The sequence below is a fragment of the Salvelinus namaycush genome, chromosome 6 (genome assembly GCF_016432855.1).
Source record: "Salvelinus namaycush isolate Seneca chromosome 6, SaNama_1.0, whole genome shotgun sequence".
NCBI classification, from domain to species: domain Eukaryota; kingdom Metazoa; phylum Chordata; class Actinopteri; order Salmoniformes; family Salmonidae; genus Salvelinus; species Salvelinus namaycush.
In genome coordinates this window covers 38,132,805-38,160,462 of record NC_052312.1, presented here as the reverse complement: position 1 = coordinate 38,160,462, position 27,658 = coordinate 38,132,805, and the positions used below count along the sequence as shown (strand labels likewise).

General features: G+C 40.9%; 1 protein-coding gene across 1 annotated transcript; it reads right to left on the bottom strand.

Moving 5' to 3' along the window:
• Positions 1-5,888: 5,888 nt before the first annotated feature.
• Positions 5,889-26,086, bottom strand: LOC120049375 (synaptotagmin-10-like). The gene is made up of 7 exons (XM_038995641.1): positions 25,939-26,086; positions 23,699-24,104; positions 15,177-15,738; positions 11,428-11,548; positions 8,000-8,171; positions 6,819-6,948; positions 5,889-5,960 (listed from the first exon to the last, which is right to left on the bottom strand). The coding sequence occupies exons 1-7, from the start codon at positions 26,084-26,086 to the stop codon at positions 5,889-5,891; spliced, it is 1,611 nt and encodes a 536-aa protein (XP_038851569.1).
• Positions 26,087-27,658: the final 1,572 nt, after the last annotated feature.

Sequence of the window (27,658 nt, the reverse complement as noted above, 5' to 3'; positions counted from 1 at the left end):
GCATTATGCACACAATCCCAGCTAAAAGCACAAAATTCCTAAGCATGGAGTGTCCTGAAAAAGTAGAGGGTTGCCTTAGATATGCTTACAATATGACAAATCATTCCACAATTGATACGGAATGTGTATAAAGTCACCCAAAAACACAAGCTTGAGCTGTACAAATTATCACCAAACGATCCATATAAATACACAGTAACATTTTCATTTGAACAAGTTTCCAACAACAAATGTTCTTAGAAGTAAACTTTAGATATATACAAGAATTCGCATTGTGAGGTCTATGTACAAATGTAAACGTAAAATATTAGCAATATAAAATACTATATAATATATTCATGAAACTTTGATATTCTCATACTACTTCAATATATTGACTCGCATGCTACAAGTACAAATACTTATGGTTTTTATATTGGGGCCAGCCTGGGAACAGAAGCATTATTATTTTAATTAATGCGCAAAATAAAGTTAACAGTACACAGCCTTAGTATTTGCTATGTTCATGTTAGTGATGGGTCGTTCGCGAACTAGCGGCTCTTTCTGAACGGCTCTTTTTGGTGAACGTCAGGAACCAAATCGCATTTGTGAAAGAGCTGTTCATTTGACTCCCTGATTTGCATACTGCTACTACTGCTTTATGAGCTTCAAACTATGATTATCTGCAGTAACAAATAGATAGGATAAAGCCTTATTCTGGTCCACGCTCAATTCTGTTTTTGCAACGATTTAATTTTGTCAGAAATTATAATTGTTTACTCACATTTCACAATCTGAGATAACAGCATGCGTCTTTCTAGCCTTTACATTAGATTTTTAAGCACTACTGAACAAAGAGCCATTTAGGAGCCAAATGAACGGATCTTCAAGGTGAACGGAGCCAAGAGTTTCAGCTCACCGAAAAGACTCAGATATGCCCATCACTATTTCATATTATTACTCACATGTGCAACTGAAATTCACTCTAGTAATGTTTTCAGATTGAGTACTAAACTCGATATCATAAGGCTTTATGTCATAATGCTTTACATAAAGTGATTGCAGAAGACACAATTACAATTGGAATTGGAATCTGGGGCTAGGCCATATGCATTTACACTGGCCTATTTGTAAAGAAAAATGTACTCAAATTAAACAAATCTAGAGATTCGGACTATAAGGTTCAATCTGCATTTTTGTCAAAATGTAGTTATTGGCATAGCCTTGTTCTGTTCAATTCCTATATAGTACTCTAAACACCACAATTCATGTTGTTAAGTTCAAAAGAATTCAAGATCAAATTGCTGATACCATTCAATCCAATGAGGATTCAGAACTTTAAAACCAATTATCTCAGAATCATCTTTTTGCATATAGAACCTTATAGTGATTGATGGAAGTTTGTTTCCTTTCTCCCTGTAATGCTTTTTTTGTCTCCACAACTAGAACAAATGACTCTTCTAAATATCCATATTCAGACAATTTTAATAATCTCTTTTTTTTTTTGCTATTTGAAATCATATTTGGCACATGTGACATACACAAAGACAATGTTTTTAAGAAAAAAGGAAAGCCATTAGCTTTAAAAAATGAATGGCCTCGCTTCAAACCCTTCATAAAGGAGTTTGACCTCATTTGCATGGTTTTACTCTTCCAGATTAATTAGTAGAATGCATTTCAGCAATCTTATAAAGATCCCTATCCGTTCCAGTGACAGATTAAATGTTGGGCAAAGTCTCAGAGAAAAATGTTCTTGGACACTGAAATGTTCTTAAGAAGTGACTTGAGTACGAGGTCAGACATGCTTTTCTGAATGTATTGAGTTCTTGAGGAAGCAAATTACGTTGAGTAAGATTTAAATGCTTCTAATCTTTTGTGTAGCAGCTGTGGGAAAAGTTGCAATTAAAAATTTGTATCAATAAATAAGAAATAACTTTTTGTTTATACAGTGCCTTCAGAAGTTATTTGACATTCCACAATGTATTGTGTTACAACCTGAATTCAAAATGGATTAAATATTTTTTAATATATATATTTTTTTTAATTCACCCATCTACACACAATACTCCACAATGACGAAGTGAAAACATTAGAAATGTTTGCAAATTTACACCCAGTCAATACAAAGATACAGGCTTGAATGAAAACTCCATGATAAAATCTGTTGGCCAGCAAGTAGGAGGGTTTTCAGCAGTCAAATTACATTTATTCAGCACACGCAAGGGAACCATGCCTGCAAAGCCCGTTACGCACCTTCATAAGGTAAGTCTGAATACCAACTACTGAGATGTGCCTAGGAAAGCTGTGTGTAAGAAAGAAAATTATGCCTAAGTCGGAATCGGGCCCAAAGAGACTTACCCAGAAAGACTCACAGCTGTACATTTCTGCCAAAGGTGCTAACATGTATTGATTTAGGGGGTTAAATACTTATCTAATCAAGATATTAGTGTTTTACATTTCTTTTTTTTTTTTTTTTTTTTTTTTTTTTTTTTTACAAATCTTTGAATTTTTCTTCCACTTTGACATTACAGAGTATTTTATTAAGATCGTTGACAAAAAATGACAATTAAATCCATTTTAATCCCACTTTGTAACACAACAAAATGTGGAAAAAGTTAAGGGGTGTGAATACTTTCTGAAGGCACTGTACTTTTCAACAGTTTGTTGTTTCAATGCTTGTCTCACTTTCATCTCCCGCAAGAGAGTTGAAAACACTATGCTACATTGTGTGGCTACTGTTGCTCTAATCTCAGTTAATCCAGATGCTGGATGAAGTTCTTGGGGAGACATTTTAGAAATTGTACTAACGCAACTTGAGAAGTCTACAGTACACTCTCGTAAACGGAAACTCTCACCATCTTCGCCCAATCCTGATGCATCCAAATAACCAGTGATAAAACACCCAAGTACCTAAACTACTCTGCTTGTTTGTCGACACACCCCAAAGCCCCTAACAGCATTTATGTTATGTAGTCTGTCCACGAGAGAATACTGCTGCTCTTACCACGTATTGGACTCTTGTTGATCCTATGACAAGTGCATCTGCAACCCACTTGTGATATGGAGATATATGCACCATGTTCTTTCAATAAATGGGATCAATTGGCATTCATTAGTGATGTGCCACTGGCAAACTGCTGTATGCTCTGGGATTGGACATTCACCTAGCCCTTTGAGTTGATAGGTTATCTGTGTTCCCTGTGGCTATGCCCAGGGCACAGCTGATTGGCTTGTCTACTGTATGTCTATGTTGACATGTGGTCTTAGAATCAAGCCTAGCCCTTTAGTATCACATCATCCCAAATGAAAATGGCAACTCACTAAATAACTGTGAGAGGAGCAGAATGCCTTGGGCAAATGTATCAACCAAAAAGTGTTGAAGTATGTTACAAAGTTTAGTTCAATGTTTACTTCTCTTAATGCCCACTGGTAGTATTGTGGTAATAACTTGCTATTCAGCAAGCAAATACAATGCCATTGGAATGAGAGGAGGATGAAATCTCCATTTTGCAAAGCTATTATCTGACACGATGCCTTTCGGGCCCAAGTGCCTCTCACAATGTATAATGGAAATAAAACTCTTGAGAGGTAAAATACATTTTTTCCACAGCTCTATACTGAATAGCTTGCACAGGACAGGAAACAGAATTCTGATAATTCAAACGATTTACTCTGAGTACCACCATTGGTTGATTAATGCCACGGTAAGAACCAAGATTAATTTTCCACTCCAGTCAAGCAATATAATACTGTAAATGGTATGTGATAAAGGTTACTGAAGCAATGAAACAAATTAGAGAATTCATCATGGATAACACTATTCAAGACACAAACTTTGGAAATATGTAAATTCACATTAAATGTAAAATGTCGTGATCCCACGAATAAGGCATTCTCATGTGTGGTCCATAACAGCATTTCAAAATCAGGCCATATTGTAGAATGTTTTTAAAGGCCCGATGCAGTCATTTTATATCAATATCAAATCATTTCTGGTTAACAAATAAGTACCTGACTGTAATAGATTTCCATTCAAATGGATAAAAATGGCTTTTCAGCTAAATACTATTTCTGAAGCAATAATTTTGAGAGTACTGTCTAGAAGTGGTCTGAGTGGGGAGGGGGAAACTGAAAACTAGCTGTTATTGGCAGAGAAGTTTGGAACTCTCTTTGTTATTGATTATATTAATCAAATCTATTCACGGTAATGTATGTAGTTCTGTTCTTGAGCTGTTCTTGTCTAATGATGTTCTCTATTATGTCATTCTGTATTATGTTTCATGTGTTGTGTGGACCCCAGGAAGAGTAGATGCTGCTTTTGCAACAGCTAATGGGGATCCTAATAAAATACCAAATACCAAATTGATTGTATTTTCAATCAGCTACTCTTAGGAAATTTGTTCACACTTTTGCAGTGTTAGTTTCATCAGCTGTTGTACAATGATACACAACACAGGAAAAATCAAATTTTGACTGCACTGGGCATTTACCTGAAAAGTAGGCTAACCCTTCCTGCAAGACATAATTTCATTGCCAATGTTGTTTGTGTCATAACTCTGTAATGTAGAGTCCTGACTGATGATGATTAATACAATAGACCTATACGATTAAACACAACCTACACTACCGTTCAAAAGTTTGGGGTCACTAAGAAATGTCCATGTTTTTGTCCATTAAAATAACATCAAATTGATCAGAAATACAATGTAGACATTGTTAATGTGGTAAATTACTATTGTATCTGGAAACGGCTGATTTTTAATGGAATATCTATGTAGGTGTACAGAGGCCCATTATCAGCAACCATCACTCCTGTGTTCCAATGGCACGTTGTGTTAGCTAATCCAAGTTTATTATTTTAAAAGGCTAATTGATCATTAGAAAACCCTTTTGAAATTATGTTAGCACAGCTGAAAACTGTTGTTCTGATTTAAAGAAGCAATAAAACTGGCCTTCTTTAGACTAGTTGAGTATCTGGAGCATTACCATTTGTGGGTTCGATTACAGGCTCAAAATGGCCAGAAACAAAGACCTTTCTTCTGAAACTTGTCAGTCTATTCTTGTTCTGAGAAATGAAGGCTATTCCATGTGAGAAATTGAAGATCTCGTACAACACTGTGTACTACTCCCTTCACAGAACGGCGCAAACTGTCTCTAACCAGAATAGAAAGAGGAGTGGGAGGCTCCGGTGCACAACTGAGCAAGAGGACAAGTACATTGGAGAGTCTAGTTTGAGAGACAGATGCATCACAAGTCCTCAACTGGCAGATTCATTAAATAGTACCCACAAAACACCAGTCTCAACATCAGCAGTGAAGAGGCGACTCTGGGATGCTGGCCTTCTAGGCAGAGTTGCTAAGAAAAAGCCATATCTCAGACTGGCCAATAAAAATAAAACATTAAGATGGGCAAAAGAACACAGAGGAACTCTGCCTAGAAGGCCAGCATCCCGGAGTCACCTCTTCACTGTTGACGTTGAGACTGGTGTTTTGTGGGCACTATTTAATGAAGCCTTTTAAAATGATAAACTTGGATTAGCTAACACAACGTGTCATTGGAACACAGGAGTGATGGTTGCTGATAATGGGCCTCTGTACGCCTATGTAGATCTTCCATTAAAAATCAGCCGTTTCCAGCTACAATAGTAATTTACCACATTAACAATGTCTACACTGTATTTCTGATCAATTTGATGTTATTTGAATGGACAAAAATGTTGCTTTTCTTTAAAAAACAAGGACATTTCTAAGTGACTCCAAACTTTTGAACGGTAGTGTATAATGCTGTCATCTGGATGAGTCGGACATTGGCACTGGACATTTCTGTCTTTAAGTGACAGAATTGTGGTTACTACAGCTTTACACATCTAGTTAATCTGCTATCAGGTCATATGGTTCCATTCGCATTTCCTATGGAGTTTGTGGAGGTTTGGGGGAAGGACAGGACCCCTGGCTCTCAAAGCTTGTCGCTCTTCCTGGCCACTGTGGACAAAACAGACAATTAACAAGGGTTAGTTCAACAAGAGTTGGCTAGGTCTCCAAAGATGCTATTGCTTTGTGTTTAAATATACATTTTCTAAAGTACCCGGATTCAAGAAAGCATTAACAATAGATTTTTATCCTACAGGTATTTTAGATTTAGAGGAACGCCATGTTAAAGGCCCGAGTATTCCTCCAATTCTTGTTTCTTTGTTCAAGCGAAATAGAATGACAAGGCTCTTTGTTGAATGCACAACCACAAGGTGAAGTCTTTCCCCTATGCAACCGATGGGTCAAAATTCAACTACTCGTCTGTCAATAAGGATTTCTCCGGAAAATAAAGATTGGAATGATTCATGCATTTTTCAAGGATATCGTCTTGTGTTCATAGATTGTTTATAGATTGTGCTATTAAAACTTCCATTCTCTACTACTCCTGAAGAGCAATGAAAATGGATGGCCCACCACTATAATATGTGGTCCCCAGTTATGAGAACACACCGTAAAAATTGAGCTAGTGCCCCCATCCAACCATCCTGTGTGGATATCAAGGCACCAACTCTCCAATTACTTTAAATGCATCTAGTTCAAACTAGCCCTTAAGTTTCTAGAATCAAATTGGTCTTTGTTCTAGTACAGACAACATCCTTGCGTCTTTGTCATGCTGCACTATTACACATCTCTGTTGAAATTGACAGGGTTATTTCCCCAAGCTCTATGATTGGCTGCAAAACCTCTAGCTTTATCTGCTCTCTCAGAAAACCAGAGTGATGCAGCGAAGCATTGTGGGAGCTCTGGAAAGTCCTGCAATTGAATTGCACCTCCTCTTACTTTGAAGGAAAAAAACGAACAGTCCTCTACCTCTCCCAGGGCATGCCAGTGCGTAATGGGCTTGCGTGGGTAGGCCAGCATCTCGTTCCAGTGGTACCTCCCCAGGCCCTCAGCATCTGGCCCCGTCCGACACACACCTATCACCTCGTTGTGGCCCACCCTGTGGACATTACGCACACACACACACACACACACACACACACACACACACACACACACACACACACACACACACACACACACACACACACACACACACACACACACACACACACACACACACACACACACACACACACAATATCTTGAGTGCACAAATAAAGATGTGCCTCCTAAAAGCTGAGTGCTAGTTTGATGAAATAATTCTAAACTAGGTTTGGTAATTACAGTGAATTATGTGGCTCCTGAGCATTCTGGTAAGTGGTCATGATTATATTGTGTAGCGACGCTTGCAGGTTTTGAGTGAAAAGTTCTGTTGATGAAGTACACCTCAGTTCAAGTTCAACTCAAAGTTAGAACCTTACTCATTCCACCTTCCTCCTTTGATGCAAATGTAAAAAAAATAGTACTTGTTTGTTGACTATATACACTGAGTATACCAAACATTAAGAACACCTTCTTAATATTGAGTTGCAACCCCCCTCCCCCTCTTTTGCACTCAGAACAGCCTCAATTCGTCAGGGCAAGGACTCTACAAAGTGTCAAAAGCGTTCCACACGCATGCTGGCCCATGTTCACTCCAATGTTTCTCACAGTTGTGTCAAGTTGGCTGGATGTCCTTTGGGTGGTGGACCATTCTTGATACACACAAGAAACTGTTGAGTGTGAAAAACCCAGCAGCATTGCAGTTCTTAACACAAACCGGTGCGCCTGGCACCTACTACCATACCCTGTTCAAATGCACTTAAATCTTTTGCCTTGCCTTTTCACCCTCTAAATGGCACATATCCATGTCTCAGTTGTCTCAAGGCTTAACAATCCTTCTTTAACATGTCTCCTCCCCTTCATCTACACTGATTGAAGTGGATTTAACAAGTGACATCAATAAGAGATCATAGCTTTCACCTGGATTCACCTTGTCAGTCTGTGTGATGGAAAGACCAGGTGTTGTTAATGTTTTATATACTCAGTGTACGTGTGTACTGTACAAGCATGCTTATGACCACCATATGTGTTGAATTGTGGGTGTTGTGTTGTATGGCTTCACTCACCGGTCATAGTCCATCACCATGATGGACAGGCTGACCTGTTCCACGTTCTCTGGGGGGATGTCAAAGATGATGGCCTCGTTGTACACTGGGTTCAGTGTGCTTTTCTTGGTGGTGGTTTTCCGCTTCTTCAGTCTCCGTCCGTCACAGAGCAGGGAAACCTTTACATAGGGATCTGTGTGCCACAAATAGCATCTCCATGAAGTCAGTCGTGTAGATTGCAGGTAATGGCAACCAGTGGGGTGTATTCATGGATGCCAAGGGAAGCCAGGCTTCCCCAAATATTTGACCAATAAAAAAATATATACTGTATATAAATCATTTATCTTTCGTTTCTCTCTGTGTTTTCATAATTTTCCGTCAATTCGCAAGTAGCTGAATCTCACTGGAGAAATCATCCGAGATAGGAGAACAGCACCTCTCTGTCTCAGTATGTGTAGCCCATGTTTCTGATGCTGTCTGGACCAAAAGACTATAACATGTTGGGAGAGATGGGGATTTGGACTCTGTACAGGCCACTGAATATGAAGGCGATTTTGATCTAACTATAAATTAATATGTTGTGCCACTGACCTGAGACTATTGAAGTTCAATATGTAGCCTAGTAGGCTCAGGTTAACTAGCTAGCTAACTTAGCTGGTTCATTGTTGCCAATGCTAGGAAGTTAGGCTAGCAAGCATTTTAGTTAGGTAGCCTATGACAACAAAAATTAAAAGTGTACTTTATGACAGAGCCATAGACCATTTTGCCAACATGAAAGAGAGGAGGATGGCATTGGAGTTAGGGTTGCATATTTTCTCTGTGTTTTTCAAATGTTCCATCCTGAGAATAAATGTTCCAGCCTTGGGCGGTAAATCTCGGTAACCGGGTTCCTGCCAATCAACCCTAATTGGCGTTCAACTAGTCTACAAGTAGGGTGAGTCTAAATGTTTTGTTTAACTTGCGCGCACATGCACGTACACACACACACACAGACAGAAATACATACCATGGACTGTCGCATGATATTTAGAAACATTGATTGGACTAAATTGTTTTTGGTATCTTTAACTTTGTTTTCAGTATATTAAACTAATATTAAACTAAGCATATACAGTGGGGCAAAAAGGTATTTAGTCAGCCACCAATTGTGCAAGTTCTCCCACTTAAAAAGATGAGAGAGGCCTGTAATTTTCATCATAGGTACACTTCAACTATGACAGACAAAATGAGGGGAAAAAATCCAGAAAATCACATTGTATGATTTTTAATGAATTTATTTGCAAATTATGGTGGAAAATAAGTATTTGGTCAATAACAAAAGTTTCTCAATACTTTGTTATATACCCTTTCTTGGCAATGACAGAGGTCAAACGTTTTCTGTAAGTCTTCACAAGGTTTTCACACACTGTTGCTGGTATTTTGGCCCATTCCTCCATGCAGATCTTCTCTAGGGCAGTGATGTTTTGGGGCTGTTGCTGGGCAACACGGACTTTCAACTCCCTCCAAAGATTTTCTATGGGGTTGAGATCTGGAGACTGGCTAGGCCACTCCAGGACCTTGAAATGCTTCTTACGAAGCCACTCCTTCGTTGCCCGGGCGGTGTGTTTGGGATCATTGTCATGCTGAAAGACCCAGCCACGTTTCATCTTCAATGCCCTTGCTGATGGAAGGAGGTTTTCACTCAAAATCTCACGATACATGGCCCCATTCATTCTTTCCTTTACATGGATCAGTCGTCCTGGTCCCTTTGCAGAAAAACAGCCCCAAAGCATGATGTTTCCACCCCCATGCTTCACAGTAGGTATGGTGTTCTTTGGATGCAACTCAGCATTCTTTGTCCTCCAAACACGACGAGTTGAGTTTTTACCAAAAAGTTCTATTTTGGTTTCATCTGACCATATGACATTCTCCCAATCTTCTTCTGGATCCTCCAAATGCTCTCTAGCAAACTTCAGACGGGCCTGGACATGTACTGGCTTAAGCAGGGGGACACGTCTGGCACTGCAGGATTTGAGTCCCTGGCGGCGTAGTGTGTTACTGATGGTAGGCTTTGTTACTTTGGTCCCAGCTCTCTGCAGGTCATTCACTAGGTCCCCCCGTGTGGTTCTGGGATTTTTGCTCACCGTTCTTGTGATCATTTTGACCCCACGGGGTGAGATCTTGCGTGGAGCCCCAGATCGAGGGAGATTATCAGTGGTCTTGTATGTCTTCCATTTCCTAATAATTGCTCCCACAGTTGATTTCTTCAAACAAAGCTGCTTAGCTATTGCAGATTCAGTCTTCCCAGCCGGGTGCAGGTCTACAATTTTGTTTCTGGTGTCCTTTGACAGCTCTTTGGTCTTGGCCATAGTGGAGTTTGGAGTGTGACTGTTGAGGTTGTGGACAGGTGTCTTTTATACTGATAACAAGTTCAAACAGGTGCCATTAATACAGGTAACGAGTGGAGGACAGAGGAGCCTCTTAAAGAAGAAGTTACAGGTCTGTGAGAGCCAGAAATCTTGCTTGTTTGTAGGTGACCAAATACTTATTTTCCACCATAATTTGCAAATAAATTCATTAAAAATTCATTAAAAATCCTACAATGTGATTTTCTGGATTTCTTTTTCTCATTTTGTCTGTCATAGTTGAAGTGTACCTATGATGAAAATTACAGGCCTCTCTCATCTTTTTAAGTGGGAGAACTTGCACAATTGGTGGCTGACTAAATACTTTTTTGCCCCACTGTATAGCCTTGTTTATTGGATGATGTTTAAATGTTTCAGTTGAAATTCTGCTGGAATATCGGAGGCAGTGCTCCCGTTGTCTTTGTGCTGACTTGCAGTAACTCCGTGGTTCTAAATCAGTAGTTGTTTCACAACTGTTGAAAACATTAAATTGCTTGATCATGCTGTAGGTGATATAACTGTTTGAATATTTGCTTTGTGGACTTCACCGGACAGATGTTGCTCTCCGGTTTTATGATGAAACTAACATATGTGTAGTTGAATTTTTTCCGCCACTGTGTGACTGTTGTCACGGCCTTCTTGTATATCATGGTGGTGTATGAATGAATGGGTTATAGAGAAAACAATGCAATTATCACAACATAGGTTGTAATATGGCTTTTTTACTGGCTTGGCTTGCTCAGGGATTTTATCCATGCACAGCTACTGATGGCAACATTCAATTATTGAGTTTGGCTAAATTCAGTGATCTTTTTTTTGACAAGGTATGTCAAATGTATCTTCTACTACAATTTCACCACAAACAATGACAACACATGAAAGAAGTATCTCCCTGCCTACTCTTATCTAAGGCACAGCATGTTGCCTCACGTAACTATGCCTTCTGATTCGTTGCTTGCTCCTTCAGAGCTTTACAGTCGTCCCTCATTGTTATTCAGAGAACCATCATGTTTTAAAGCCCAGCCTAAATGGCTGCGAGTTTTGTATTGTTGTTGTGGTTGTTACCTGAGGAGCCAGTGATGTCCATGGCTTTGAGGTTCCGGCACTTGATGACGGTCAGTGTCATCCGTCCTGCTGTGGGCAGGTAGCATAGAGAGTACATGATCTCCCCCAGATCCACACTCTCCTGGAGAAAGACGAGGAGAACACTGCATCAAGGAAAGGGCACTGTTGCTGTAGAATAACTCTTTAAGGAAAGCAATTAGCTCAAATTGGTTTAGACAAAGTATGAACACCCAGAGGTGTCCACAAAACTGAGAGAGAACATAGATTTTCTTACAACGGGTGATTCATCACGAAACTAGAACAAATCCAATCTGTAAGCATTACCAGCAGAGTGAATGTGTATTCAAAATGGTCGCCTTCGGCTAGTGATTTCGCAGGATGTACAACAATATTAGTACAATGAGGACTGTGATTGGTCACATTCAGGGTTTTAAAGCGCTAACACTTCTAAATATTTTGCTGTGCTAATTTTAATTTGGGAGCACCGATGTGCCTAGAAAAAAATCAGACAGATAATAATTGTTGTTAATGATTAGGCTTCGTTGTTCCAGTGTTTCCGAGTGCCCTAGATATTTGTGACCGTGTTGGTTGAACCGTTACTACTGCGAAAACGGTTTGTGTCTAGCCCAAACCGTTCAAAGGTTTTGACCCATATTACCGGTGCTACATTGAATGATCTGGCATGCATTGGCAACACCTGGGCAGATGAAAGGGCCCCATGTTGTGGGCCATTCTTAAACTACTCACGGCTGTTAACACCTTGTTCAGGTATGTTACCTCATTAGCTAGCTAGCTAACAACCTGATACAAATGTCAAATATGTCAACAATTCTTCCTCCAAAGGACCAATTCTATGGATTACATTTCGTGAAAATCCCCAAAGTAATGTTTTTTTTTGGTTCTAGTGTCGTGAGGAATCACCTCAATACAATGTGTTTATGGATCAGTTTAGACTGGAGCACTACTGTAGTCTGAGCAAAGAGCATCAGATGGTCTGACTTGAAAGAGAAGATGTACTGACGTGGTGTGCTTGTACTGATACCTAATCGGAGTTAAAAAAAAGTCCCCTAAGTTGGCACTCCAGAGATAAGATTTGATTGGCCAACCAGTGAACACAGGAGGACTGACTGGGAGGCATCTCACTAGTGCACAGATGTGTGTTTAGTGTGTTTACATACACTCTTACAAAAAAGGGTTCCAAAAGGGTTCTTTGGCTGTCCCCATAGGACAACCCTTATTGGTTCCTGGTTGAACCCTATTTGGTTCTAGGTAAAACTCTTTTGGGTTCCATGTAAAACTCTCCGGGGAAAGGGTTCTACATATAACCCAGTAGGGTTCCACCTGGAACAAAAAGGGTTCTACCTGGTACCAAAAAGGGTTCTTCAAAGGGTTATCCTATGGGGACAGCCAAATAACTGTCTTAATGTCACCATATAAAAATACACTTAGAATAAGGGTGGCATAAGAGTTGCTCTCCATGGACAGAATCCTTACTTGAGATACGTTTGCGCAAAGTCTTCCAGTATCATCAATGTATTGACATGCAGGAGTTTCACAATAACAATGTAACATGTGAAACAGAGGATGTCTTCCCAGTCCTAGAAGCTCTCACATACAGCCAATAGGACTTCCCAAACCCAGCTCCTCTGGCCATTCAGCAGATGTTCTGCACATCATAATAGAGCGTCAATACCCCCCCAGCCCTCCATCCATGGTGTGTTCCAAAGCACCACCCCCACCCACCTAACCATTGTGGGGTCCAACTGCCTTTGTGTCCCCTACTGTCAATCTCAGCATGGACACCCACACAAACAGCTGCAAGGCGGGAAAAACTCAACGTCTCATCAAACCGTGACCCTCATAGGCAGGTCACAGGTAGTTTTAGGCATTGACACCCCTCCCATTTCCCTGCCTGTTTTCTACCCATGCTATTGACACAAAAGGTCACATGCATAAAAAGACATCAATCTAGCCCAGGGAAATGAGGTTCTGAAATACAATACATACTAATCTTCAGCTGAATTTAATGTCATTTGTTGTGGCAAATTACTTTCATGCAATTTTGCTTCCACATTAAATAGAAAATTGCTTGAAGTGTAAATACACAGAGGGTTTTTCGAATTAGGCTAACCTCTGAATTTCTTGTGTTTTTTCTGTTCATATGTAGTTGCATACTCGTTTTTTAGAGAATTCAAGGAAGGAGGTAACAAAGTGCACACTACTTTGGTACACCAGAGCACATGATAGAGGTCTGTAACATCAGGAAAACAAGTTTCTCTCAAGAATAATCAATTCATTGTTGTCAGACAGTGATGAGTAAAGTCACCATAAATGATCATCGCCAAATACATTCCATAAAGGATGACACTTTTAAAAGGACTCTCATTAATGTAAATTAAAAAAGGTGGAATGAAACACTGTCAAAATAAAATGTATGGCAAACTGCATTTGCTATGAGTCATTATCCATTCAAACATCCTTATCCTCATTCCCCTCTGTTGGACGGCAATTCAGGCAATGTAATTGGCCAGAGACAGTATAAACAAAATCTATGCAGGAAGGTGAGATAAAATGATCCCACGATAGACATAAATAACGACCGAATACCAGACAAAATATATGTCTAACCATTAACAACAATGTAGGGTGACAAAATAGATCCTTGAATATTTACAATAATTGCTTAATTTTTCTTCTATCCTGTCGGCAATCTTGAAAGAAGTCTCACATTATATTCAATAGCCGAGCTCAATTGTAGCTCTCATGTTCAACACTATCAACCACAGTCAAAGTAGCAGTAAACTTGATATCTGTATAGATGCTCAAGCTTTTGAACGTGTAATTTCCTCACAGCACACAGTAAACATTATGTAACACAAACAGTATAAACTTCCTGGAGACAAACTACACGTTGAAGTTAACACCATGGCTGTTGACATGGGCTAACTGCATTAATACCCAGTCTGTCCCCCTCCAATGGCTAAGAACCCAGTCTTTAAACCCAACTAAACCTGCATTTCAAGTTGTTCCATTCTTGTTCTGTTTTCCACAGTACACCGTTCAGAGATCAACTGATTCATTAACCATTAATCCATCTCCATGACCATCAGACACAATAAATGCCACCGAAACACACAATAATATTCATAAACAGAAGCTGTTGAGTAAACAAACTGATAACGCTACCGAGGAGTAAGAAGTGTGTGGGCTCAGATAAAACTGCACTATCATACCCAAGTATGTCAGTGAAGGGATAAAGGTGAGGAACAAAGGAGAATTGTGCCCATGGCTATATTTAGGTCTACAGTGTGTACTTCAGTTTTCGGAGGTGTTGTGTGGGTGCTTGGATTCTAAATTCACTGCTCCTGGCAATGGGGCTATACAACACATGCAACTTACCAGTCATGTAATACAGTGCTGATGATTCCAGGACTTAAAACCTCATCCAATCAAATAATGCACAGAGACTTGAAAATGGAGAGATCATTGTCATGTGTTTCCCTAAATAAGTCAGATCATGTGCAGTGCACGACCCCATCAGAAATTATGCAAATGTTAACTATGGCAGACTGACCACAGTTCCACCCTGAAATCTACTCCACCATCATTGAGTCATTTTCTAGAGCGACTAACAGTTATGACTTACAGAGCGATCAGTTGTTGAGATCACTGATCCAATGATCTCCACACATACTGATATCCTCCATGTACAACACCTATCTCAACTAGCTGAGGCCCAGCCCACTCACCGTGGTCGCAGCGTGAATGTCCTTCCACACCACTGCCTCCCTCGAGAGGTCGGAGAGCTCGAAGAGGTTGTCCACCACCACCTCGCCGATCATGTCGTGGCTGGTGAAGCGGTCAAAGTCGTAGACACTGAAGTGCAGTTTGCGGTTGCACAGCTGGTCGTACTCCACGGGGAAGCAGAAGGCCTCGTCGAACGTGGGGTTGAGCGTCTTGCGATGGACACGCGTCTGGAACTTCTTCTGTCTCTCTGGCAGCAGGTAGATCTTGACGTAAGGGTCGGAGGTGCCAGTGAAGTCTTTGGCCGGCAGTTCCAGGGCCTTGAGGATCGTGACCACCAGCGCCTGTTCCTCGTAGTCGTAGAGCAGGGAGAAGCTCAGCTTACCGCACGTCTCCACCGGCTCGTGGGTCCCGTCCTCGGAGTCCACAGACTTCTGCTTGTAGAGCTCGGGCTTGATGCGGCCGATGCTTACAGTGGACGACTGGCGGATGGGGAGCGTATCCATGCTGAAGTCCACACTCGTCACGTTCATCTGGCGAGGCAGATGGCGGCGGAATGAATTGTGCCTGTTGAAAAAGGACATCAGTCATCTATGGTTCCTGGTACCTTTCAATCGGCAGGTTTCCATTGACCCAGGGTTATTAGACAAAAGCAATGTGGCAAAAAAACAACACCATTGAGACGTGTAATGGAAACGACAGCTATGGAAATGTGCTAAATATCGACAACATTTTGATCTGTTTGACAGGGTGGATTTGTCTTTTAACTTTATTGCGACAAATGATAATGGAAACTGTGTTTTTCTAATAAATGATGATTTGCTCAATTATTTTGAAGGTATGTGCGTCACGTGATGTCATCACAGAACTATAAAACTCCACATTTCATTGTAAATGCATACTGCTAAATCTACCTTTTCAACTATTCAAATCATGTTTCTTTGCAGGACAAGGATTGTTCTGACTTTCAAGAATTCCTGAATTGCGTCGCCTTGTTTTTCTGGTAGGCTGGATGGAAGTATCACCATCCAATTATCTACATGAGCGCAAATTTCACCATGGCATGGACCTCGGCGATACATTGGCAAATGAGAATACGGCAAATATTAGTAATTTCTTGCATTCTATTCATGCTGGCTTTTGCGGCCTACCTGAGACATGAAACAGATAGGTGGGACGACATACAAGCTGTCACCAATTGTCCTATATGGATAATGTGAACACTTCAACCACTTCAATTTTATTCATCATTCTGGGAGGGGGGGCGGGGGGGCGATGTCATTAAGTCCAGCTGTTTTATAGACACAAAACATTTCAATGGAAACGCACCGTAGCAGGCAACTGTCTCCTCTATTTTCTATGCAAACTTTCTAAATGTAGACAAAAAAATCTAAGGAAACAGTTAAAGGAAACATAGCTAGTGATTCAGGAGAGAGAAGTTATTAAATCTTACTCTTATTGAAATGTTGGAAACCAACAGCATCCATAAGACAAAAGATGCATGGTTGTGTGTGCGGCTGCAATTATTTTTCATGTTGATGATACTAGTTTACTATTCTTCAGAAGTGTTTTTACAATTCCTTGTTTCTTCTTGTAGTTCTAGCATGACTGTTGATAGGAACATTTTTGTTGTGATTTGTTTTGACACTTTTGACACTTGACACTTGACACTTGACACATGTTGTTAAGCTATTCTCTCAGCATTAACGAGAAAGATGTTACTGGCTTTGGGTTTAAAGTGATGGAGTTACTTTCTGATTGAACTCTTACGAAGCTCAGAAGCTACGTGACTGAGTGAGTTGTTTTTCACAGGACTTCTTTTGGAAAATAACATTACCTGGGATACCTTGAGCCCAGTTCCATGTACTGATAATGACTTACATACTTTGAGCAAACCACTGTTCTGTACTTCTCCTGGTTGTCACCTAGCAACTGATAACCCCTGCCCCCCCCCTACTGACGCAAATAAGAAGATCACATTAATCCGACACGGTCAGTATTGGTACAAATTATACAAATCTGGGAAACACAACACATATGGGATATGAAAAAAACATCACATTGTATTCAAACCTCATATGAAGAGGTGCTTGCATGTTCTAACATATTTTCTGGGACATAATAAGACACCATGTTCTTTGTGAAGGATACTTTGGGAGTCCTATTATATCAGACAAGGGACATCAATTTACAACCTCCCATGATTCCTACAGTTGTTAGAACATTCACCGTACGGCATCCAAGAGGATGAACATCATACACTGGAAGAGTTGATAATGGAGCAGGCTGGCGGATTTCATCCACATTTGCCCACAGATTCCTCTCTGTTGTGTCAGCCCTGACACAGAATCAGTTTTTAGCAGGCCTGCCATCCCAACTCCAGTAAAGACATTCACTCTTTCTCTACCTCTCCCTACATACACTTCTTCTCCAGAGCCACATTCATTATTTTCTTCCATAAGATAACCAATTTTCTATCCTCCACTTTCTCAATCTTATAGGATCAGGGATGGGCTCTCAGTCTCAATACTCACATTGAGCCTGTGTGGCTCAGTTGGTAGAGCATGGTGCTTGCAATGCCAGGGTTGTGGGTTTGATTCCCAAGGGGGACTAGTATGAGGAAAAAGTACAAGAATGTATCCGTTCACTACTTTAAGTTGCTCTGGATAAGACAGTTAAGAACACATTCTTATTTACAATCAAGGCCTACCCCAGCCAAACCCTAACCCGGACAACGCCCTATAGGACTCCCAATCATGGCCAGTTGTGATACAGCCTGGAATCGAAACAGGGTCTGTAGTGGTGCCTCTAGCACTGAGATAGAGTGCCTTAGACCGCTGCACCACTCGGGAGCCCCCAAAAATATGGTACTTCTCGCATGTGTCAGAGATCTCTGTTTCCGCCCGTAAAAAAGGAACCAATGAAAATGTAAAAATCTTAATCTCTCACAGGGAAGAATGTTGTACACTAATAAAACAGCATGACAAATCTCCAATCTCATACCACCTGTCGCTGTGCATGGATGTAACATATGATGGTGTGATGTACTGATATATACTGCTCTGTAGCATTTAATCAGAGATTGGTGGAGGTATGTCTGAAAATCACAATTAGAGTAGACTAGTACATTCTGTACAAGACTCTCTCTCTCTCTCTGACTTTGCCCTTGCCTTTGTTTAGAGTGTGTCTGCACAATGCATGAGCAGTGAATACTGATGTAGCTGTCGGAGAGGATCGATGTTAAAAGAATGTATCTGTTGCTCTTCTCCATGGTAATCACCCGCTCTGCAAGTCACATGGTTGCAAATCCTCATAGTTTTGCCCTGAAGGCCAGAGTGATACCAAGCGTCTCCTCCCACCTCGTCTCGCATTAATACGTTGTCCACGTCTCCTAAAATGGATGCTTCATGCAGTGTATCATCATCAAATTATTCCTAATTACTTGGGTGTACTATAGATGCAGTCCTTACTTGTGTTGTGATTGTGATGATTTGTATTGAAAATTTGTGCTTCAGATTCAGCCGAACTGATATATTTAGATATTCGTAGCCCTTTCCTGCAGTCAAACGACCTATTGGCCTCATGGGTGGAATGTTATTACTATTTTTCCTAATTTCCTAATTAATAAACATTATAAAAAAAACAGCTGAAAATCTGGTGTTTCTATGTCAAACAGTTTTGTAATATTTCAGTCTTCAACGATGTATATATTAAGTGTAATATTGGGATGCAAACTCCAAATTGTATACATTTCAACTCTATATCTGACATGGTACAGGTGTCTTATTTTTTTAACCTGTTTGGGCTGCAGGGGCAGTATTGAGTAGCCAGATAAAAGGTGCCCATTTCAAACGGCCTCGTACTCAATTCTTGCTCGTACAATATGCATATTATTATTACTATTGGATAGAAAACACTCTCTAGTTTCTAAAACCGTTTGAATTATATCTGTGAGTAAAACAGAACTCATTTGGCACAAACTTCCTGACCAGGAAGTGGAAAGTCTGAAAACTATGCTCTCTTCTAGGTCCTGCCTATAAATGGGCATGATACGTATTAGTATACATGCACGTCATACACCTTCCCCTGGATGTCAAGAGGCGGTGAGAGAAGAAATGGGGTGTTTATCTTGGTCTGAAGTGGAATAACAGCTCTTGGAATGACGTGTCACCCATTTCCTGTTTTCAGGAAGGCGCGAGAAGGAACCTGGATTTGCCTTCTGATAAGCTGCCGTTATGGACGACTAATATCTCCGGCTTTGATTTTATTTGATACATGTGACCATATCATCGTAAAGTATGTTTTTTCAATATAGTTTAATCAGATTATTGAAATTTTTTCGGGAGTTTTGCCGTGTTCCGTTCTCTTCCATTTGTTGACATGGAGAGATTCGTGCCACTTGGCTAGTGTGCTTGCTAAATCGAGAGGGAAAGAGGCCGTTCTAAATCCAAACAACGATTGTTCTTGACAAAGGACCTCTTGTCCAACATTCTGATGAAAGATCAGCAAAAGTAGGAAACATTTTATGATGCTATTTCATATATCTGTCGTACATGTGAACTAGTTGTCGGCGCCCAGCTTTTGGGTACTCTAGCTATACCGAAGCTGTATGTTGTAATGAAGTTATTTTTAGAATTCTAACACGGCGATTTCATTAAGAACTAATGGATCTATCATTTCCTATACAACATGTATTTTTTAGTTATGTTTATGAATAGCTATTTGGTCAGAATATGTGTGTCAGAAAAAGTGTCAGAAAAATATCCGGACGTTGTGGGAAAAAGTAGCTACGATAGCACAATGTATAACCACTGATTTCAGCTCTAAATATGCACATTTTCGAACAAAACATAAGTATATGTATAACCTGATGTTATAGGACTGTCATCTGATGAAGAATATCAAGGTTAGTCAAAAATTATATATCTTTTACTGGTTTGTCACGATCGCTAACTTTTACTGCTGGGAAATGGCTTGTGTTTCTGGCTATTGTGGTAAGCTAATATAACGCTATATTGTGTTTTCGCTGTAAAACACTTAATAAATCGGAAATATTGGCTGGAATCACAAGATGCCTGTCTGTCATTTGCTGTACACTATGTATTTTTCAGAAATGTTTTATGATGAGTAATTAGGTATTTGACGTTGGTGTCTGTAATTATTATGGCTGCTTTCGGTGCAATTTCTGATTGTAGCTGCAATGTAAACTATGATTTATACCTGAAATATGCACATTTTTCGAACAAAACATAGATTTATTGTATAACATGTTATAAGACTGTCATCTGATGAAGTTGTTTCTTGGTTAGTTTGGTTGGTTCTTGGTTAGTTAGGTTGGCTTTGTGCATGCTACCTGTGCTGTGAAAAATGTCTGTCCTTTTTTGTATTTGGTGGTGAGCTAACATAAATATACGTGCTGTTTTCGCTGTAAAACATTTTAAAAATCGGACATGTTGGCTGGATTCACAAGATGTGTACCTTTCATTTGCTGTATTGGACTTGTTAATGTGTGAAAGTTAAATATTTAAAAAATATATATTTTGAATTTTGCGCCCTGCACTTGAGCTGGCTGTTGTCATATTGTGGGCGGCCTCGGGCTTGCAGCCAGAAGAAGTTTTAAAGCCTATAACCATGTGTGTGAGGTGTACACTTTTGTTTCAAAGTAGATTTGTATAAGACTACCAAAAAACACTCTGTGTGTCCCCGATTTAGCCCACTGCAGTAAAATGTTTTTAAGTGTCTTACTCTGAGAGCACTGGGAAACATACTTTCAAGAGATAAACAGTAACATGATGATAGACCTGCCATCAACTCTACTGATCATACTTTTCAATCATATACAGTGCCTTGCAAAAGTATTCATCCCCCTTGGCGTTTTTCCTATTTTGTTGCATTACAACCTGTAATTTAAGTGGATTTTTATTTGGATTTCATGTAATGGACATACACAAAATAGTACACATTTGTGAAGTGAAATAAAAAAATTACTTGTTTCAAAAAATGATAAAAAATAAAAAACTGAAAAGTGGTGTGTGCATATGTATTCACCCTCTTTGCTATGAAGCCCCTAAATAAGATCTGGCGCAACCAATTACCTTCAGAAGTCACATAATTAGTTAAATAAAGTCCAGCTGTGTGCAATCTAAGTGTCACATGATCTGTCACATGACCTCAGTATATATACACCTGTTCTGAAAGGCCCCAGAATCTGCAACACCACTAAGCAAGGGGCACCACCAAGAAAGCGGCACCATGAAGACCAAGTTGAGGGGACCAAGTTGAGGATCAAGTTGTGGAGAAGTACAGATCAGGGTTGGGTTATAAAAAATATCCGAAACTTTGAACATCCCACGGAGCACCATTAAATCCATTATTAAAAATGGAAAGAATATGGCACTACAACAAACCTGCCAAGAGAGGGCCGCCCACCAAAACTTATGGACCAGGCAAGGAGGGCATTAATCAGAGAGGCAACAAAGAGACCAAAGATAACCCTGGAGGAGCTGCAAAGCACCACAGCGGAGATTGGAGTATCTGTCCATAGGACCACTTTAAGCCGTACACTCCACAGAGCTGGGCTTACGGAAGAGTGGCCAGAAAAAAGCCATCGCTTAAAGAAAAAAATAAGCAAATACATTTAGTGTTCGCCAAAAGGCATGTGGGAGACTCCCCAAACATATAGAAGAAGGTACACTGGTCAGATGAGAATAAAATGTCGCTTTTTGGCCATCAAGGAAATTGCTATGTCTGGCACAAACCCAATAGCTCTCATCACCGTGAGAACACCATCCCCACAGTGAAGCATGGTGGTGGCAGCATCATGCTGTGGGGATGTTTTTCATCAGCAGGGACTGGGAAACTGGTCAGAATTGAAGGAATGATGGATGGCGCTAAATACAGGGAAAATCTTGAGGGAAACCTGTTTCAGTCTTCCAGAGATTTGAGACTGGGACGGCGGTTCACCTTCCAGCAGGACAATGACCCTAAGCATACTGCTAAAGAAACACTCGAGTGGTTTAAGGGGAAACATTTAAATGTCTTGGAATGGCCTAGCCAAAGCCCAGACCTGAATCCAATTGAGAATCTGTGGTATGACTTAAAGATTGCTGTACACCAGCGGAACCCATCCGTCTTGAAGGAGCTGGAGCAGTTTTGCCTTGAAAAATGGGCAAAAATCCCAGTGGCTAGATGTGCCAAGCTTACAGAGACATACCCCAAGAGACTTGCAGCTGTAATTTCTGCAAAAGGTGTCTCAACAAAGTATTGACTTTGCGGGGTGAATAGTTATGCACGCTCAAGTTTTCTGTTTTTTTGTGTTATTTCTTGTTTGCTTCACAATACAAAATATGTTGCATCTTCAAAGTGGTAGGCATGCTGTGTACATCAAATGATTCCATTTCCCCAAAAAATACATTTTAATTCCAGGTTGTAAGGCAACAAAATGGGAAAAATGCCAATGGGGGTGAATACTTTCGCATGCCACTGTACAACAAGTCCTCCCCTTCTTTGAATCTTTCCTTATGTTATTTTTTCCCCGAGATGAAAAGCTTGCAAAAGCATCTGAGGGAGATTCAACCCTAAAAGTGATGAGAGAGACTATTTAATTAGCTCTGTCTGCCCCCTTCGTCAGTGTGTAATTCAAGAAAAGTGCCAGGCTCGATAAATTGCATCAACGTTCCTAATGACAAACTAAAGCAAGTGTCAATAATGGCTTCCTGCAGAAGATGGAGTGCAGCTGCTCAGTGAGTCTCAGTAGGACGAGCGCCTCGCAGCACGTCAGTTCTCAACCTGCGGCGGCGCTAATTACAGACGCGCTCGTTTAAACACAGTCCCCGAAAACAAAGAGAAGATTGTTTCATTACCGGGGTCGCTTACCGCTGTTGCCATGGCAGCGTGACTCACGCCCGCCCAACACAAGACGTGGTCTGGGGTGATTACAGGGTTTTTGTGTGTGTGAGGAGCAAGGGGGCGTGCTGTCGCCCCGTTGATGAGCACCATGGGAGATGTTCCTTCAGGTCATCTACTGGCACGTGTTGTGCCATTTTAAGGTCATTCGTCACAAATTCTCCTGAACTGTCTTATTGACATTTGTCATGGCTATACTTGATGTGTACAGTTCAAGTGTCATCATTTACCACTTGATGTCACCTGTCACTTGCTTGAAAGCATCATGTACATAACCTACACTCACAGGAGGTTGGTGGCACCTTAATTGGGGAGGACGGGTTCGTGGTAATGGCTGGAGCGGGATAAGTGGAATGGCATCAAATATATCAAACATATGGTTTGCATGTGTTTGATGCCATTAAATTTGCTCAGTTCCAGCCATTATTATGAGCCGTCCTCCCCTGAGCAGCCTCCACTGCCTTCACTATAGGTGTGCACAGCTCTGTGCATGCATATGACATAACATAACACAGAAATCCTTGGACCCAGTGCAACCAAAAATGTACACCAACAGAATGTTAAGACCTAGAGACAGGAAAGTGACAGGGACACTACTCTGGGAGAGGTCCAATAATGTTACCTGGAGGACGAGGTGGGGTCAGTGGTCTGCCTCTGAATCTTGGCCTGCTGGCCCAACCTCTCCCTGAGAGCCGTCTGCACCTCAGCAGGGATGTCCGGGGATGTCTGGCTGATCTTCATGGCCGCCTCTAGCAGCTTCACGGAGCTGCAACGCCCGTTCACCTTCACCACTGACACAGGCTTCATCTCCTCCTCCATTGGTGCCACCTTGTGGAGGGGTGTGACGGGCAGGGGGGCCGGCGGAGGGGCCTCGGGGATCCCGACACGGGGGCCATTGTTGACGTGGGACGAGAGGGCCTTGCTCCTCCAGATGGGCCAGCACAGCTTCCAAAAGACAAAGAGAGAGACTACCAACAGGGCGAGTCCACAGAAACCCACGACAACAGCAAGGAGACTGATAGAGATGTCTACGAGCGACCACAGAGATCAACAGTGACAGATAGAAAGAGAGACAGAGGGAGAGAGAGGACGGGCAAGCGATGGACGGAGCGTGACAGACAAACATGGAAGAGAAAAAAGAGAAGAGAGAAAGCAAGCTGTAAAAGAGGAGGCTGCAAATGCCCTCGTTTGGTAAAGATCAGAGGAAGTTAGAAAGTCATACAGCTTCATTCCAAGACATTCACATGGGAAGGAAAGACAAATAGCTCTTCATGGCCATATTTGATTAAGTTGACAAATCAACTTTCAGAAACCACAATCCCTTCTTCTGCAACTATATATAATGGTTCAAGGCTTCATACACAAACCAAGATTTACCACAGGCTATTACAAAATGCATTATGCATTCCATTGTGTGCATGTTACACAATTGTATGGTTTCTGATAATTAAAGTAGGACAGTATACGCCTGTGTGTGGATTGCAATATGCAGGAGATATGTTCTTTCTCACTGATATTGCACTGCATGATGTCATGTTCTTTGCTGTGTTCTGTCTCCGTGTTATTCTCTCTCCTGTTGCTCATTCACTCTCACGAGGACACTTATGCTTTGTGGTTCACCATCTCAAAGCCCAAGCCTACATGAAAACAAGGATCCAGATCTATAGGCAACAATCAGTCCACTTTATATGATGTGACACTAAAACCATGTATTTCTTTTTCAGGCTAATAACTTTAACAGGTATGCTAGACTGCTGAGATTTACAATTCATTTGAATTTGTTTGCAAATGTAAGTGTAGTTATGGAAATTACACAAGCTGGTAGGCCTAGGCAGTTACCACTTCTTCAAGTAATATAATACATTGTGTAACTGTGTTGTAATTATCACGGATTTAACTCCATTTAGTTTAGAAGAGCAACAATCTACTGCAATACATGCAATCCAGCAGATTGATTGATTGACTGACAGACTGATTGAATTTCCCTCTGTTAGGCTTTTACTCAAAACCAGAGACATTATTGCATCAGAAACAACACTGCTACAGTTTACAGCAACTCACATCAACCCAGAGGGAATAATGACATGTTGTTACGATATAGCTTATTATTTCTGGTAAATTCTACAACAAAAACCAAATGTAGAATGTAGAACTGTTTCAACAGCTTATCCAAGCCTTACTATAAAATGAAAAAGGCACTGATGAGTAGGCTACAATATAACTTTCGCCAAATCAATGAGAGAGACATTATCAAGCAAATAAATGGGTTTATTTGACAGAAGGGGATCTATGTTTAGAACATGAACTGTAAGCCAACAGTATGACTCATTTCAGACATGCCGGTCAGTTGGCGCATGGTGGAGTGAATGAATGCAAGATCACTGAGAACACATCTCCTCTTTCAACAAGCTATCGGTCACACACAATCAGCCTATCACACCATCAGATTGCACACGCCAGAACCAAGCACAATGACATGGGAAAACGAGCATACACGGATGCTGCAACAGGTGCAGTCTTTTCCCTTTGCAGACACAGATGTTTCACCTGTTGAGCGTAGCTCAAAGCGACATGAGGCACAACCTCTCCAGGATTATTAATCATTTTAAACATGTTTTCCCCTAGAAGTTATTCTAGTTCTATACTTAGTCGCGCATTTTATATGATTATATTGCAGCGCTTCAAGGGGAAAGTTGAGTCAGCTGAAGTTTAACTTAACACGCATTTTACTGTTTCAACTCATCATTCTCACACAACCTCGTGCAGCAGGTTGACGCCAGAGAAACCAAACCATGACACAATAGAGGGATGCAAGCTTTAAGGAGAGGGAGAGGAAGAAAACGTTGCTTTTGACCTATTTACCTGCGCTCCCTTTACCTTGTATGTTGCTCTCCAAGGGAAATATAGCCGAGCATTTCTCCCCATCTACATGCCCCGCTAGACAGAGCTCCGTGACGATCTGAAGGGCCCTTTGGCACAAGCTGAAGTTGTCCTCCGTTCGGACACTCATGTCTCTCCTGTTAAGCCATTGCACGCTGGAGGAGCCGGGAGAGCGGTGATTCATTTGGCCACCTTGCGCGCCGCTGAGTGCAGCCTCTCCGCGCCAAAGATCAGAGCGCACGAGGCGTCCACATCCATATCCACTGCGCAATGCCGGGACTGACTTCCAGCGCGCTTCTTGTGTTTGAACAAAAGATTCTTCAGCACTTAGTGTCCACCAGCCACTGTCCAATAGGAATGAAGCACCGGTTAAGCAAGACCCTAGTGTTGGAATTACACGCTATTGCGCTGACAAATAGCCTATTTGACCTCTTTAGATTCGGACTAATACCAGTGAAGCTTGACATTACTTCTGTGAATGCTCACAATTTCAAGCAGAAGCCTGAATAGTCTTCCAAATATTATTCCGGTGCCCAAGGTTTACTATAATCTACAAATACTATTTTAGATTATTAACCTTGGTTGAATAACAAAGATTAGGTTCCTCAACCTAATTAACTACTCTTTTACATTAACTACTCTTTTTTTGAGAGGACAAATATTCCTTTCAGAAACACATAGTCATGTTAATATCAACCTAATACCAAAATCTTAATTAGCCAACTGAATTACCAAAAGAGCCCACAGATATTGAAAGGGCAAAGTAAGAACAGTATCAACAAAATAGTCACAGGGGACAACAAATTGAAATCCAATATGCCAGTACCAGTACAATTCAACATTTTAAATATGTGAATTACATATGCAACAACGCAATCAATTTCACAGCCACAGAGCCATGAAAAGGTCGTTTTTTCATGAATATTAATATATTTTGGGAACATGCATGGGGCAGTTTTCACTTATAAATGAATTCATGCAATTGCTAAAGTAGGATCCTTTGCCAAGAATCCATAATGCAACACAATGGCAGCTCATGACCAGGAGGAGGTAAGGTGCCACTCAGGCAACGGCAGAGGCAGACAGTCTCCTAGACAACAGGACATTAATAATGAGCAGCCTCCTTGGGAAAAATTAACTTCCTCTATCAGTGTTTGCTGAAACTGTTGAGCGCTATGGTGTATGGGAAGAACTGGCCCCCACATTGTTCATTCATCTCTCTCTCTCTCTCTCTCTCTCTCTCTCTCTCTCTCTCTCTCTCTCTCTCTCTCTCTCTCTCTCTCTCTCTCTCTCTCTCTCTCTCTCTCTCTCTCTCTCTCTCTCTCTCTCTCTCTCTCTCTCTTTCTCTCTCTCTCTTTCTCTCTCTCACACACACACAAACACACACCGTCTCTTGCAGTCTTGATAGGCAAAGTGGCAAATATTTAAATATGGGTGATAAGGCAACTGTCAGGGACTAAGGGCTTGAATACTAATAGTGTAATCTAATATATTTTTACTAGCAGTCATATTTATCACTGTGTTTTGCCAACTAATTGGGTAGACAGGGTACCACTCTCCAACAGATTTTCACTGGAACATTCTCTGAACATGTCCTTGACTGTGCCCAAAGCGTTGTGTAAGGACAAGACTGATTTCTATTTGTGAGACTATTTTGTCTGTCTCTTTCTTATGTCTTTCTCTGTATGGTCTTTCCAACTGA